The 14,547-nt window shown below is 45.7% G+C and overlaps 1 protein-coding gene across 2 annotated transcripts; it reads left to right on the top strand.

Annotated features, from left to right (window-relative positions):
* Nucleotides 1-1,723: 1,723 nt before the first annotated feature.
* Nucleotides 1,724-12,877, top strand: LOC310754533 (splicing factor C9orf78). 2 transcript variants are annotated; one of them, XM_083596549.1, is made up of 9 exons: nucleotides 1,724-2,099; nucleotides 4,095-4,154; nucleotides 4,767-4,818; nucleotides 5,877-5,947; nucleotides 7,926-8,003; nucleotides 8,579-8,776; nucleotides 9,266-9,402; nucleotides 10,624-10,722; nucleotides 11,590-12,877. In XM_083596549.1, the coding sequence occupies exons 1-9, from the start codon at nucleotides 2,017-2,019 to the stop codon at nucleotides 11,679-11,681; spliced, it is 870 nt and encodes a 289-aa protein (XP_083452675.1). In that variant the 5' UTR covers nucleotides 1,724-2,016; the 3' UTR covers nucleotides 11,682-12,877. The 2 variants fall into 2 exon arrangements, with proteins under 2 accessions (XP_083452675.1, XP_083452676.1); XM_083596550.1 differs by having other exon boundaries at nucleotides 1,931-2,094.
* Nucleotides 12,878-14,547: the final 1,670 nt, after the last annotated feature.

The raw sequence follows: 14,547 nt of genomic DNA, 5'->3' as shown, positions 1-14,547 counted from the left end.
TCAAGCTCCATGCGGCATGGGGCCCCCTCTATCTGTACCTCTACATAAATTTTCTCTACGTTGGGGTGGGGCAACTGTGGTATAACTGGAAGTCCGTGAGCTCCGTCGAGTTGCCTTGGTGTGTTGGGCCCCAGGACCTGGGGCTCTTGGATTGGTCATCTGATGCCTGGCGTCGGGTGGGCCGAGCCCGACACACCCGGGCGATGTGTCCCAATTTTCTGCACTGCCTGCACTCTGCGTTGCGGAAACGGCAGGTCCTCCTCTTGTGACTTTCTCCACAGCTTGCGCAGTTCCCTCCTTCTCGTCAAGGTAGCTGTGGTATGTGGGCTGCTTGAGTGCGCTGCTGTACTCGGTGCACCTCCTCCCTGTTGGATCCTGAGTCGTCAGTGAGGTCTTCGTGGTGGACCCTCGGTTGGGACGGCTGGCTCGGCCGTGCCTCTTGCGTCGACCTTTCGGCAGCTTCCGTTGCCAGGGCCTCCTCCAGAGCGACCTGGAACGTTAGGTTCTTCTTAGCGTAGAGGCGTCGTTGCAGCTTCTCATCCTTCAGGCCACCGACGAGGCGGTCACGAAGCATGTTCTCCAGCTCTGAGAAGTTGCAGAACCGGGCAGCTTGGCGGAGAGACGTCACAAACCCAGTTATGGTTTCCCCAGGGGCTTGCCGCTTTGCGTAGAAGGCATTTCGACGAGCCACCACTGAGGGCTGTGGCGAAAAGTGCCCCTTCAGCTGTTCCATTATTGTTTTGTATGGAACAGTAGCGACGTCTTCAGGTGCAAGGAGAGCCCGGGCGATTTCAAACGTCTCCTCTCCGCAGACGCTGAAGAATATTGCCCTCTTCTTGGCGTCTTCTTCATCGGTGACCCCTTTGGCTTCTAGGAGGAAGGTGAAACGGGAGGCGTACGCTTCCCAGTCTCCAGATGCTGGGTTAAACGGTGAGAAGCTGCTGTCGGTTGCCATTCTGAGTTCCTTGTGTACCGGAGCTGAAGCCTGGATACACGGTGCGAGGCAGCGGTGCGGCAGGTGGCGGTGCTGCGGTGCTGTGTGTGGCAGTCAGCTCAGCGGGATCCCACCTTCGTCGCCAGTGAAATATACTCAGAGTCGCAAAGTGATTTCATGCTCTTTATTCAGCTCATAGTGGTGAGGAGGAATGAATGAATGTCTCCTCAAAGTATCTGCTTTATATACATTATTTACACAATGGGCTGCACATGATTGGCTAATTCCGGAATTCTACTGTAAGCCAATCAGGTTGTGGATTCACTTCTATCTGGAGAATGATTGGGTGGTTCCTGCCAACCAATCATACTGCTGTATTGTTCTAGGACCAATCAGACTGCTGCCTTTTGGATCCTATTGTTCTAGGACCAATCAGACTGCTGCAGTTTGGATCCTATTCAACTCAGTACATAACAGGATCCCTTCCAACTTCACAATTCTGTGATTCTATGGGCAACACATTGAGCCCCTTGGAGGAAAAGGTGGGGCACAAATTGAGTACTAATCCACTAGCGAGGGATGAGGGGTTATGAATGCTTCACAAGCTTGGGAATAAAAATTAAGATATTTGGTTATACTGTATATATTAATCTGTACAGAGCTATGCACACTGATGTCGCTATGTAAATAAATAGATGATGATGATGATGAAGAAGAAGAAGAATGTTTTGAAGAACATACAAGTTTCCTGTAAAACCCCCAACTGCTTTCTAGGGGAACAAACACAAAGACACTCACGCACTCTCAGCCAAGGTCACCCCTCTCTTCTGCGCCCCCATGCGCGCCCCCTACCGCGCGTTTGCACGTAGGGGAATCAGAACTAACATCAACCCTGCCGACCTCCCAAACCGCTGGACAGCGCCACACTCTTGCCCACACATTCTAAGGGCAAAGCGACACGGAAGCGGCTTCGGCGTGTCACTCTAACAGCGCGAGGAGCAAGGCGGAGACACGGAAGCGGCCATTGTTCCTCCCGCAAGCGACGGGGGGGAAGAGGGTTCGCCGCCAACACAGCCGGGGACATGCCTGCGGGGAAGGCTTTCCGTCGGAGGAAGGTGGATTCTGACGAGGATGACGAGGATGCGCAGGTCACCGAGGAGGTCCGGTGGGTGCTGGCGGAGTGCACGACACAAACACCGCACCTTAGTTAAACTTCGGGGGGAGTGCGGTTGGAAAGTGGTTTGGGGGTCGGGTTCTCTTGCAAAGTGGTTGGTACGTTTATTTTAATGACGACTGTTGTTGTTGTCCTCCAAAAAGCTCCAGGGAAGGTTAATGGTTCACTTTCCTTCCTCCGTGCTGTATTGTACCTTCACAGCAGCTTTGTAAAGTAGGTTAGGCTGAGAGATTGGCCCAGCTTCATAAAGTAAGCCCTTCATAGACTGAGCAGGATCTGTTCTCAGACGTCCCTGGTTTAATTAACCACTACATCACGCTGGCTCTTAGTAGGAGAGATATATTTTTCTATATATTTTTCTACAACAGGGGACAGGAGGCAACATGTCCTTGAAATCTTCTCCTGGTACCTGTGAAGCTTCTGAGTCTGCCCCTCGAGCTTCCTTGGACATGAGCTGGTGCGGGTGGTTACCTTTTCCCCTTTGTATTATTTGTATGCTGCTTTTCCACCCACAAAAAAGCATGCTCACTGTGGCTTACAACAAAGAAACGGGTGCATTTCAAACATACACCACAAAAACAATTTCATAATAACATACCAGAACCATGGGCTGGGAAATGGTTGCTGTGTAGCTGGGCCTGCTGTGGTCCTGCCTTGTACCAGCTAGGCTGAACTTGCCCTAGATGAAAACCTGGCACACTTCTTTCTAGGGTCTGCCCTGCGCAGTAACAGGTGTGAGCATTCTAGCAGCAGCTTGATGGTCATGTATAATACTGCATACAGATCTGCTGCGACATGCAGAGAAAACCCAGACTGTGTTCTGTACTGTCACTGACAGACTTAGATATGGCAATATCTGAATTGAAAGACAGGCATAGGCCATAGGTTCAGGCTACAAGGGGTAAGTTGCCCAGTTTAATGCTTTTTAACTTTGGTAGACTTAGTTGTAGATTTGCAAAATTCACTTGTTATGCTGATTAAACTTTGCCCCTGTTTCAGATTGCCTCTGGGCAACATACTACTCAATATTACCAATTTATTCAAGACTGCCTATTTATTATACTGAATAAATTATTTGGTATATGCAAAGAGATTTGAGGAGGAATGTGAGCCCTTCAAAGTGTTTTTGGAATTTGAAACAGAATTAAAATTGGTAATCCTTTAAAAAAAACCAAAACCAAAATATAATAATATACCAAAACCCACATTTCAGTACTATAAATATAATAAGATTACTTAAAACAACATGCAGCATCCAATAGCAACAATAACAAGGGAGCTTCACAGTTTCACCTTAGTCCTAGAACCACCCTTCCCATGATGTCCCCTTTCCTGCAACAGCTTCTTATAAGGTTTCCAAGGGCAAAGGGGGGGCAGCTGGAAACACCCCTCCCATGATATCGCTCCATAGAGCAGAGGGCAGAAGTAAGGAAGAGAAATAGAGCTAAAGGGGGAAGAGTGTTTAATTCTACTGAATCTTAACTTTTATCCAGACCCCTTGGGAAAGTGATGTGTGCATGAGTACACGTTTTCTTTCTCTCGTGAGGGTGGGGGCTTGTCTGGAAGAGACAAGTGCCTGGGGTGGTGAGTGCTCACAACACATTATCAAAAATTCAAATGTGCCCATAGGCCCCAAAATGTTGATAATTCCCAAGGAATAATTTATTTCATTTTGATTTAATATTTATGTGCTTTTTCCAGCAGCAGGGTATCTAGAGGGGGTGGGCGGCAGGACACACTGGGCACTACTTGCACTTACCATGGGGCCTGCACTGCACCTGAGCCACACATCTCTCCTAGGAGTGACAAGGTGGCTCTGGTGCCTGCAGTCACCACACCACCTGAAAGGGTAGTGTGAGGCTCATGGCCACCAGCCGCCTCCCCCTCATGCAGGACATGGACTCCTGCAACCACCACACCACTTGAAAATGGTTTCCCATACTATTGTGTGTTTATGTGTTGTGTCTCCCACCCCACCCCCCACAGGCTAAAACTAGAGGAAGCAAAAGAAGTGCAGAGTCTAAGGAGGAGGCCAAATGGAGTCAGGTAAGTGGTGTCCAGGAGTTCTTCTAACTGTAAAGATCCTCAGACTTCAGAGACACTGTGGCCATGGATGTCTTTGATCTGTTGTGGGACATTGACTTCCTAAGAAGCTCAGGTTTTTTCCCTGGGGATTCATTTGCTTTTGAAAAGCTTCAAGTACCCATGATTGCAAAACTAATTTTAGGCCATGCTTGCTGGGGCTGATGGGAGTTGTCTGGAGGAAGTAGCTTCTCTCACAACAACTCTGCAGCATAGATTGGACAGAGAAAGAGTGACCGGCCTGAGGTCACCCAGTCAGTTTCATGGCTGCGTGAGGATTGGAACCCGAGCCTTTACCCAACCTGATGCCCTCCAGATGTTTTGGACTACAGATCTCATCTTTTCCAATATCATATGATTGTGTTGACTAGGGCTAATGGAAGTTGTAGTCCAAAAACATCTGGAGGTCATCAGGTTAAGGAAAGTTACTCTAACCAGTACTCCTACACCACACTGGCTCTGAATACTGTTCATTCAGGTGCCACTGGTTGCTGCAGATTGCCATGCAGTGTCAAACCTGAGAGCACACTGGGAGCATTGATGCTGAATGACTTGAATTTCTTTTGTGTATTGAAGTGCGGCTGCTCTGCTCGTGGGGGAGAAATTACAAGAAGAAACCACCCTGGCGGTAAGATTGAACTTTTGTCATTTATCTTACCTAGATAGAACCGTAAAAAAAAAGAATTCAAGATCCTTAGGCACAGTTCATCACCTTTTCTTCTTTTCCCCCTTTGCCTGTCCTAAACAAGGCTGACAGAAACATTTCCGATTCCTAGCTAATGGTGTTACGTTTTCTCTGCACAATATTGACAAGGGCTCTGTCTGATCTGCTTTAGCAGTTCTTACGGGATCCAGTTGACCTCAGCAAAGTTAGGACTTCATTACTTACAAATAGATTGCCTTAAATGTTGTTTTAGATGTGAATGTGATCTTATACAGTGGAACCTTGGTTCTCAAATGGCCTAGTTGCCGAACAAACCGGCTCCCAAACATCGCAAGCCCAGAAGTAAGTGTTCTGGTTTGCAAATGTTTTTCAGAAGCCAAATGTCTGACGCAGCTTCCACTTGAGTCCAGGAATGTTCCTGCAGCCAATCGAAAGCTGCGCCTTGGTTTTCGAACGGTTTCGGGAGTTGAATGGAATCCTGGAACAGATTAAGTTCGAGAACCAAAGCACCACTGTATTAAACTTGATCTCTTTTACTCTGCTTCTATTGTGTGCGATAGATGGTTACCATATGAAAGAAAGTAGGGTGAATTAAATATGTGTGTTGTTATCAGCTCGACCCCTAGTAAGTGCAGAACTGTTACAGAATCCTTTACCCTTAAATAAATAAATAAATTCATAGAAGTACAGCCTTACAGTGCAATCCTGACTGGGTCTACACAGAAGTAAGTTCCACTGAATTCAGTGGGACTTAATCCAAGGGAAGTGAATATGTATGATTGCAGCTATCCTGTGTACACCCATCTGAGAGTGAGACCTATTGAGCACAGCAAGAACATGCCCTGTGACATTTGTGTGATGGAAATGTAGCCCAATGATGTACTCCTCTGGCCCCACCCACCACTGGAACGTGTCCCCCATGAAGGGATACAGCCCTTCGGCTGGAAAAAAAATCCCCACCTCTGTTATACTGCAATAAGTAGGATCAGATCATGGACTGTCTTCCTTCCTCTTCCCACCAGGATGATCCCTTTAAAATAAAGACCGGTGGAATGGTGGACATGAAGAAACTGAAAGAACGGGGCAAGGAGAGGTATGGAGAAACATTCCATACTCAGATAATAAACAAAGAATACTCCCACCCAATAATTAGCAGATAAACAACTATTTCCCCCCTTTAACCACCCCACCCCACCCAAAAATATGTTATCAGACTAGCTGTTGCAAATCATTGGTGAATGGGTCCAGCATCCTCCTCCAGGGATGGTCCAGCATCTCTCCCCTCCCTTTGGGGCAAGGAAATGCAGGAAGACTATAGCAAAAGTTCTACCTGCTTTGCTGTTGGTATGGCTACTGCTAGCACTGGTATCAATCTATCACCCAGGACCAGTATGGGGGCGGAGGAGACCACAATGACAGCTTCACTCAGCAGTATATTGTTGGTGATACCATCACCACTCTTGAGTCCCTCTGTCTCCAGTGCCCAGTGTGCTGAGGAAGAAAAAAATCTAGCCAGGAGCTAGAGGCAGAGGGACTCAAGCGGCAGCAGTTTCTCCAGTGATATACCGCTGGTGAAACTTCCATTGCACTCTGCCTTGGCATCGCTGATACAGCTTGTTCCTCCCTCCACTTCATTAAACTGTTTGGCTAATGAACATACTGCTGCCGTCCCCTCAGCAAAGCAGTTCTATGGAGCCCCCAACCCGCCACCAGCTTGCAGGAGCCAGCGGTGGGATGGGGGCACCGTTAAAATTCTCCCCCTCTACAGCTGAGAGAGCCCCTACCCCGCTCCTCCTTGTATGCGAGTAGGAATGAGAGCGGGGCTGCTCAGCTGGGAAGTGCAAAGCCTGCCCTTCCCTGGTGATAGAGCCCCGACCCCACTCCTGCTTGCACTCAAGTAGGAACGGGATCGGGGCTGCAGCCTTGGTTTGGCTACCGCCAGGCTGCCTTCATCTGGGAGAGTGTGCTGCACCTTTCCTTCCAGAAAGACAGAGTCCACCCTCCCAGTGGAAGGCAGTCAGGTGGTGTAAGGATTATTTGATGCTGCTTGCAGGCCCAGCCCTTGCCAGCAGCCCCTCTCCCCAAGTCACAGATAGGGTGGCTTCACACCTCGCGCCTTGCAGACTTTGCCCGGGAGGGTGGACTGCATCTTTCCTCCTGGGGTGAACAACCCCCAGAGGAAAGAGGCAGTGCACCTACACAGGCTAAGGCTAAGGCTGTCAAAAGCATAAAACCTGAAACGCACTTACCCACACCCCACACCAGCAAAGGCGGAGGCAGCCTGGCCAAGGAGCCCCAGGGTCCTTGCTGCTCAGGCATGAGTGGCAGGGACACCGGACTGGCTCTGCTGGGGGCAGGCACCCTCCTGCCCCCAGCAGAGCCTGGCCGAGGAGCCCTGATTCCCTTGTTGGTCATGACAAGTGGCAGGGGACTCTGGGCTCACTTAGCTGGAGGCAGGAGCCTTTCCGCACCCCCAGCTGAGCAGCAGGCTGGAACCAGCTGTATTGGCCACAGCCCGCAAGGCACCAAGGTGAAAGTGCCTCAGCTCCCATGGTGAGAGCTGCAGCAGGTTCACCCGGCACCTCGCCAACTGGGGCCAGTGCAGCTTTTTACAACATCACAATTTATCGCCAAACCACAATGTTTGGCTGGTGATACACTGTGATGTTGAAAACCCAACACCACCCAGCCCTAGCTACTGCTCTCCTGCTGCTGGTGGTGTTGGCCACCACAACATCTTGTAGGGGTGAATTTCACAGTTTAATTATGTACTATGTAAATAAGTACATTCTTTCATCCCATCTTCCAGCATTCAGCTTCACTGGATAGTCCCAAATTCTAGTATTACTTGAGAAGGTGAAACAGTTCTCTATCTGTCAAAATAAATGAAACTTTAAAATGCTTATCTTTGACTACATCAGAATCATGGTGTGGTATACATTTGCTAGCTCAAGCTGTAGTTTAGAGGAAACCATGGTTTGGCTTAACATCTCAAATGAGACATTGACATTTTAACAAATTATTTGTTACTGGTTAAAATAGCTCCCCACCTCCCTGCCTCTTTTTTCCAGGATCAGCGAAGAAGAGGACCTCAACCTTGGGACTTCTTTTTCCGCAGAGACCAACAGGAGGGATGAAGATGCTGATATGTAAGAATCTTGTCACATCCTATTTAGTAGACTAATTTGGCAGGAGTAAGGACTCCTTTATTGTCCATAGTGCACACTTATCATTCTTACCCTCCAGATGTTCCTATTGGCACTTCCTATTGTTCTGTGCTTAAGAACATAAGAAGAGCTTGACTGCTGGATGATTCCAAAGCCCACCTCAATCCAACATCTTGTTTTGTACGGTAGCCAATCAGATACCTTCCGGAAGCTCACAAGAAGGGCAAAAGACCAATAGCCTACCCATATCATTTTTTGTCATCATCCCTCCACCCCACCCCAGCAATTGGTCTTCAGTGGTACAAGTAGGATCTGCAATAAAATACTGGCAAAAATCAATATGGTCCCAGAGTCAGCCCAGTGACAATGGGCAGTCAGCAAGCCCATGGGAGGACCCTACCACCTACTCTGCTACCAACCAAAAATGCTGACCACAGCCTGCCACCAAGGCCCTGCGTGAAGGCCTGGTGTTCTGACACCTGAAACTTAGCAGGGATGTGCAGCTCCACATAGATTGAGTGTGTTCTTGACTCCTGCTCTTCTGACTCCCTGTTCAGGATGAAGTACATTGAAACTGAGCTGAAGAAAAGGAAGGGAATTGTGGAAAATGAGGAGCAGAAAGTGAAGCAGAAGAACGCCGAAGACTGTCTGTATGAGCTGCCTGAGAGCATTCGGGTCTCTTCAGCTAAGAAGACTGAGGAGATGCTGTCCAATCAGATGCTGAGTGGCATTCCAGAGGTGGACCTTGGAATTGAGTAGGTGACTTGGGTGGTACTTGTTTATTTCAAGCATTTTTACCCTTAAAAAAGGCTCTCAGAGCAGCGTGCAAATATTGGTAACAAGACAGTCTCAGAGCAATCCATAACCTAAACAAAATACCCATCAAATGGACTTGCCTGATTTAGGAACTTCATGCAAAACTCCAAGCTGGTGAGAAGTTTTAGGCATGTAGTCTATCTGGAGGTTCCACTGCGTCAAAGGCCTAAAAGAGAATCCCCAGTGGCCTTCACCCATTAATAAGCCAGGTTTTGTTTCCTAGCTGAATAGGGGTCTCCTAACAAATTTTCAGCACCCTGAACAAACTACAGCTCCCAGGATTGTTTGGGAAAGCCATGTCTCCTTAAAGGGGTATGATAGTGCTTTATGTGTATAGTGCTAGTGATGCTTGGGTTGCCTTACCCCACCAAATCTGGGGTGATCGTCTCTACTTTGTATGAAGAGAACCTCATATATTTTCCTTTCAGAGCTAAGATCAAAAACATCATTTCCACCGAGGAGGCCAAAGCACGATTGCTGGCTGAGCAGCAGAACAAAAAGAAAGACAGCGAAACCTCCTTTGTCCCAACAAACATGGCCGTCAACTACGTCCAGCACAACAGATGTGAGTCTCGGGCATGGCTGTGTTGCCCTCTTTGCATAAGGGCTGGTTGGGCAGACGCTGATCCAAACACTGGTCTAGTCCTCTTTGTCTGTGCTTTGGATAACCTGTTCTTTTTGAGGGACTGCAGAGCATAGGTATTGCCAGAGAGAAGAGAAACCACACACAAACATGCCTGCTGTGATGTGAGCAGGAACTAAATTGATTAAGAAATTGTTGTATGGGGGAATCAGTTCTGAGTAATCCTAGTAGGGAAAGGAAGCTAAGAAGGCCTGACTAGTTTTGATTTTGTATAGAATTTGGTAGCAGCACGTTGCTAAGTAAAGCTTGTTCCTTCTAATCCAGTCACAGTGGCTCATTTGTAATCTTTCAAATTCGACTCCTGGTACTGTGGTTACTGTCTTCTAGATGTTGGTTAAACTCTGGCCTGTTTTCTAGGGGTCTGAATACTACTACCAGATTAGCTGGAATCCTGAACTGATTGGGTAGACACTGAAACATTGTTTTGTAGGTCCCACTTATGTAACTTGCACTGTTATAATTTCTGTAGAATGCCTTGAGAGCATTGTTTTGAAGTGGTAGATAACCTATTAATGAATAAACTTACAAATGGTATTATCATCAGCATTACCACCATCATTTCTATACAGCTTCATATTCAGTGCTTTAAACATTTTCAGAACTTGGTAAAAAATATTGGCTCAAATCACAGAGAGCACTGTATTCTCAGAACAGATGTTTAGGTGCTTCTGGAAATGCTTTCATCCCTGATGTAAACGAAAGTACTGGTTCAGACATAATGCTAAACCCCGGCTTGGAGCTATGTAAATGAGCCTTTAAGGACCTTATGGTCTGCCAGCTACCCTTTCCTCGTTCTTCCTTCCTTCATGCATCATGATTCCCTCCCTTCCTGGTTTCAAAACTGTAGTGTGCTGCTCTGACTGAACTAGGTTTGCACTTACCCATCACACCAGGATTGGAAACCATGGTTTTGAGAACAAGGCAAGCCATAGTTGCTGGTTCAGATGCCATGGCAAACTGTGGTTTGATGAAACCAGGACAAAAATCTGAATTGAAGCAAACCAAATGCGGAGAAGAGAAGGAACCTTGGAACCTCAAAGGCATAAAAGGCTCATTCACAAAGCCCAATACGCTGGATCTGAACTGGACCATTGTCTTAAGCTCTGCTGCCCTGCATTATTGTAATATTCTGAATCCTTCCAGTTTATCATGAAGAGCTGAATGCACCAGTACGGAGAAACAAAGAAGAACCCAAAGCCCGTCCCCTCAGGGTGGGAGATACCGAGAAACCAGAACCTGAGAGTAAGTTCCTGCAAAACATCAGTGTGTGGATATCTGGAATGCCTGTGTGTGTCCACAGCTTGCATACATAAGCTGCCTTTGTCTTCTGACTCTCAGCTCTGATGCGGTTAACATGCAGGTGGGGCATGAATTTTAGAGGGTCTTAAGTTTTACTCACAGTGGATGGATCCATTAAAAATTAACAACCTTGACAAAGTTAGGTCCATTAATTTCAATGGATCTAATCTGAACAAAACTTAAATACCATTTAGAGACTTAACTATACATGGCCTTCATGCAGGGCTCTGCCACTGAGCTGCGTCCCTTCTCCATGCGTACGCTGCTGTTATTCTCCTGCTCCAGGAAATATGTTCTTATATTCTCTTTCATAATAATAATCAGTTCCCAGCATAATAATTGCTTGTAGTGCTGTGGATTCAGAAATAGAACCTGGAGATTCTCTTTAGCTATCCTGGCTAATTTGGTAGATCTTTCCTACCACTGATAGACATATCCTCCACCAAGGAAAATGGAATTTTTCATAGCAGCATGGACAATTTTTGGGTTTTTTAGCTTTGTTTATTTCACCCCTGAATGACAAGTTGAAATTTGTTCCTCTATGCAACTGTTTAAAAATATATAGGAGCCCCTGCCTCTTTTTTGCTTGTGGGCACCCTAAAGGAAGAAAAAAATAGGCATATATGATGTTTCCCATTTAAAAAAAAAACAAACAAACAACAAATTACATTTGGGACTAATTCTGGATTAGGTCTGGAAAGGTTGAAGGCTACCTCTTGGCATCACATAGGCTTTTATCTAAATCTCATTGCTTATCATCTCTTTATAGAAGTTGATTTAATTAAGGTTCCCTCTTTCTTTATAACATAGGGTCCCCACCAAATCGCAAACGCCCCCCAAATGAGAAAGCAACCGATGACTATCACTATGAGAAGTTTAAGAAGATGAACCGGCGGTACTGAAGCCGGCTTTTCCAGAACGCAAAAATTCCTCTTCAGACATTAAGGGCAAATACACAGGAGACTTTGAGAAGGTGGGGGTTCACTTAGAATCATCGCTGCAACTGGGAACTGTTTTTGTAAGCAGCTTTGTTGTTGTTTTTTGTTTTTTGTTTTTGTTTTGCACTCAAGCAGTGTTTTATGAAATAAAATAAATAAAATCAACTCTTGATAAAAGGTGGGGTATAAATAAATAAATGATAATAATAATTACAGTGGAATCTCAAGCAAAGGGAAGATTCTAAGTGCATTTACCTAAGCCATGGGTAGGCAAACTAAGGCCCGGGGGCCAGATCCGGCCCAATCACCTTCTAAATCTGGCCCACAGACAGTCCGGGAATCAGCGTGTTTTTACATGTGTAGAATGTGCCCTTTTATTTCAAATGCATCTCTGGGTTATTTGTGGGGCATAGGAATTCATTCATTATTTTTCCCCCCAAAATATAGTCCACCCCCCCCCCCAGGATCTGAAGGACAGTGGACCACCCCCCTGCTGAAAAAGTTTGCTGACCCCAGACCTAAGCCTACTGAAATACCCCCTCCCTGCTAAATATGGGAATGTTTGAGATCAAGCTAACACATGGGGTGGAGTGGGGGGGGACAGATCTGAGATGCAATTTGTGTGCATATGGGATGTGTCCAATCTCACTTCCCCTCATTAAGCCACACCCCATAAGCTTGATTAAAGTTGCTGAAAGAGTAGATTGTCTGGATGTTGGCAGCTTCCATTGTCCAAAGGAAGAAGTGTAAGTAGCTCTCTGCAAGTGTGAATATTCCTTATGACTTCTGGGTGAAGAAGAGTAGAAGAGTTTGGATTTGATATCCCACTTTATCACTACCCAAAGGAGTCTCAAAGCGGCTAACAATCTCCTTTCCCCTCCTCCCCCACAATAAACACTCTGTGAGGTAAGTGAGGCTGAGAGACTTCAGGCAAGTGTGACAAGCCCAAAGTCACCCAGCAGCTGCATGTGGAGGAGCGGGGAAGCCAACCTGGTTCACCAGATTATGAGTCCACCGCTCTTAACCACTATACCACGCTGGTGTTAGTTCTGCCTAAGCATCCTCCATAGGCCTGCTTATACAGCAGTTCCTGATTTACCCTTCTCGTGTTTATAATGTGTGCGTGTTTTCAATAATAAAACTTTCTATTTTAAAACACAGTTGGAGTATCTTTATTTCCCTCCCGCCTTTTTAATGCTTCACTCAGAAACTGGAGATTCAGAAGTTTGTGTCCTTTTTTTTTACAGGTTGCTGCCTCTGCTCACATTGTGTCCCAAACCCACCACCCCCATTTCCAGTCCCCCACCCTCCTCCCTTTACAACTCACCCAAGCCCCCCATATCTACACAGGTCCTCTTACGTCCCTCTGTCCCTGTTTTATTCAGTTATCTGCTGTTGTTTAAAACCTGCCTCTTTTGTTCCTCTCCTGCACCTTAATTGTGCACACTCCATAATTGTGATGTGGCACTGCAAATCCTCCAATTAAACGCAATGACAGCTTTACATTCTTACGTATATAGAAAGAAATTCCACCTTTCCTTGAATGAGCTCAAGGTGTACATGAAATGATGATGATGATTGTATGTGGTTCTCTCCCCTCAAATTTATTTGCACAACAACCCAAGCATTTAAAAAATAATAATATCTTCCTCCTTCCAGACCATCAGCTCTGCATTCTATCAAGCTGCTCACATGAACTGTCCTATGTAAGTGCCAAAATCTTTGGACTGCATCCAACTAAGTTTTATTCTGAGCAGACTGATAGAAAATAATGGTCCCAAGTTAATTTTTTAATTCATATTGCCGCCCTTCCTCCTGAATAAACCCTATGTAACAATGAAGAAATAAAACACTAAAACATCTTGAACTGTCCAATGCAGATCCACACTGGGAAAGATCTCAAAAGGCTTGTTGAAAGAGGAAAGATTGCAGTAGGCCCCCAAAATATCTATAATACCTGGTGAAGGATTTTCCCATGAGTGTTGGGTGGATTCTTGCTACAGTCTGAACAGTTTATGTATTAAATAAACATTTGCCATATGTTATAAATGCAATAGGGATTTTGCTTGCCCCTTTTCTTCTCTGGCCATACTCTGGTATACCAAGAATCAGTGTTCAGCCCAACACCAGTTTTCCAGCATCTGGCTATCTCCATACAGGCAACTGTCAATAGAAAGGCTAAGAGGTCATAATTAGGGTAATCTTCACCTAAGTAGTGCTATTGCAAGAGATATTTCAATGGTTTTGTCATATATCAAGCTTATTTCTTTGAAGACAGCACTCTTAAAAAGTTTCAGCAGTCACTTGGACTACAAAAGCCATCCATTTTTTTATTTGGTATGTGGGTTTAACCAGCATTTTAACAGCTGGTTTAAATGGTACTATGACCATTTAAGGTTTGGTATGTCAGCTATGAATAGTTCTTTTTGTAGAGAAATACCATTTTCATAAAAGTCTCTTAGTCTCTAAAAGTCCACCTGTTCCAACCATTCCCAACCATTCCAGTCTAAGCATTCGCCTGCTTTTTAAAAGGATTGGTGGAAGGAGAGGGGAGATACTGTAAGAGCCTATTTTTTAAATATTTTCCAAACATTCAGTGTGGTGAGGAGGAAAGGGTTTATAATGGTATGGTTTTTAGTGAGTGAAGAGGTAGAAAAGATATTCTCAATATACTGGATATTAAATTTCTATATCTACCCATGGTTTACCCTTTCGTCCATAGATGAATGACATCTAATGCTTTGTAATCAGTTTGGAGGTGTGGGATTCCGAACCCTCCACTTCCATACATACCGTATTTTTTGCTCTATAAGACTCACTTCTTCCCTCC

Source organism: Podarcis filfolensis (assembly GCF_964270895.1).
Source record: "Podarcis filfolensis genome assembly, chromosome: Z".
In the NCBI taxonomy this organism is placed as follows: Eukaryota; Metazoa; Chordata; class Lepidosauria; order Squamata; family Lacertidae; genus Podarcis; species Podarcis filfolensis.
The sequence above is the reverse complement of the archived record's forward strand: the minus strand, read 5'-3'. Positions and strand labels throughout refer to the sequence as shown.

Bases quoted from the DNA above. Each gene is read 5' to 3' on its own strand.
- LOC310754533 (XM_083596549.1), top strand. From the start codon at position 2,017: ATGCCTGCGGGGAAGGCTTTCCGTCGGAGGAAGGTGGATTCTGACGAG. The intron at 2,100-4,094 runs GTGGGTGCTGGC...CACCCCCCACAG, and splicing joins CAGGTCACCGAGGAGGTCCG to GCTAAAACTAGAGGAAGCAA. The intron at 10,723-11,589 runs GTAAGTTCCTGC...TTTATAACATAG, and splicing joins CGAGAAACCAGAACCTGAGA to GGTCCCCACCAAATCGCAAA.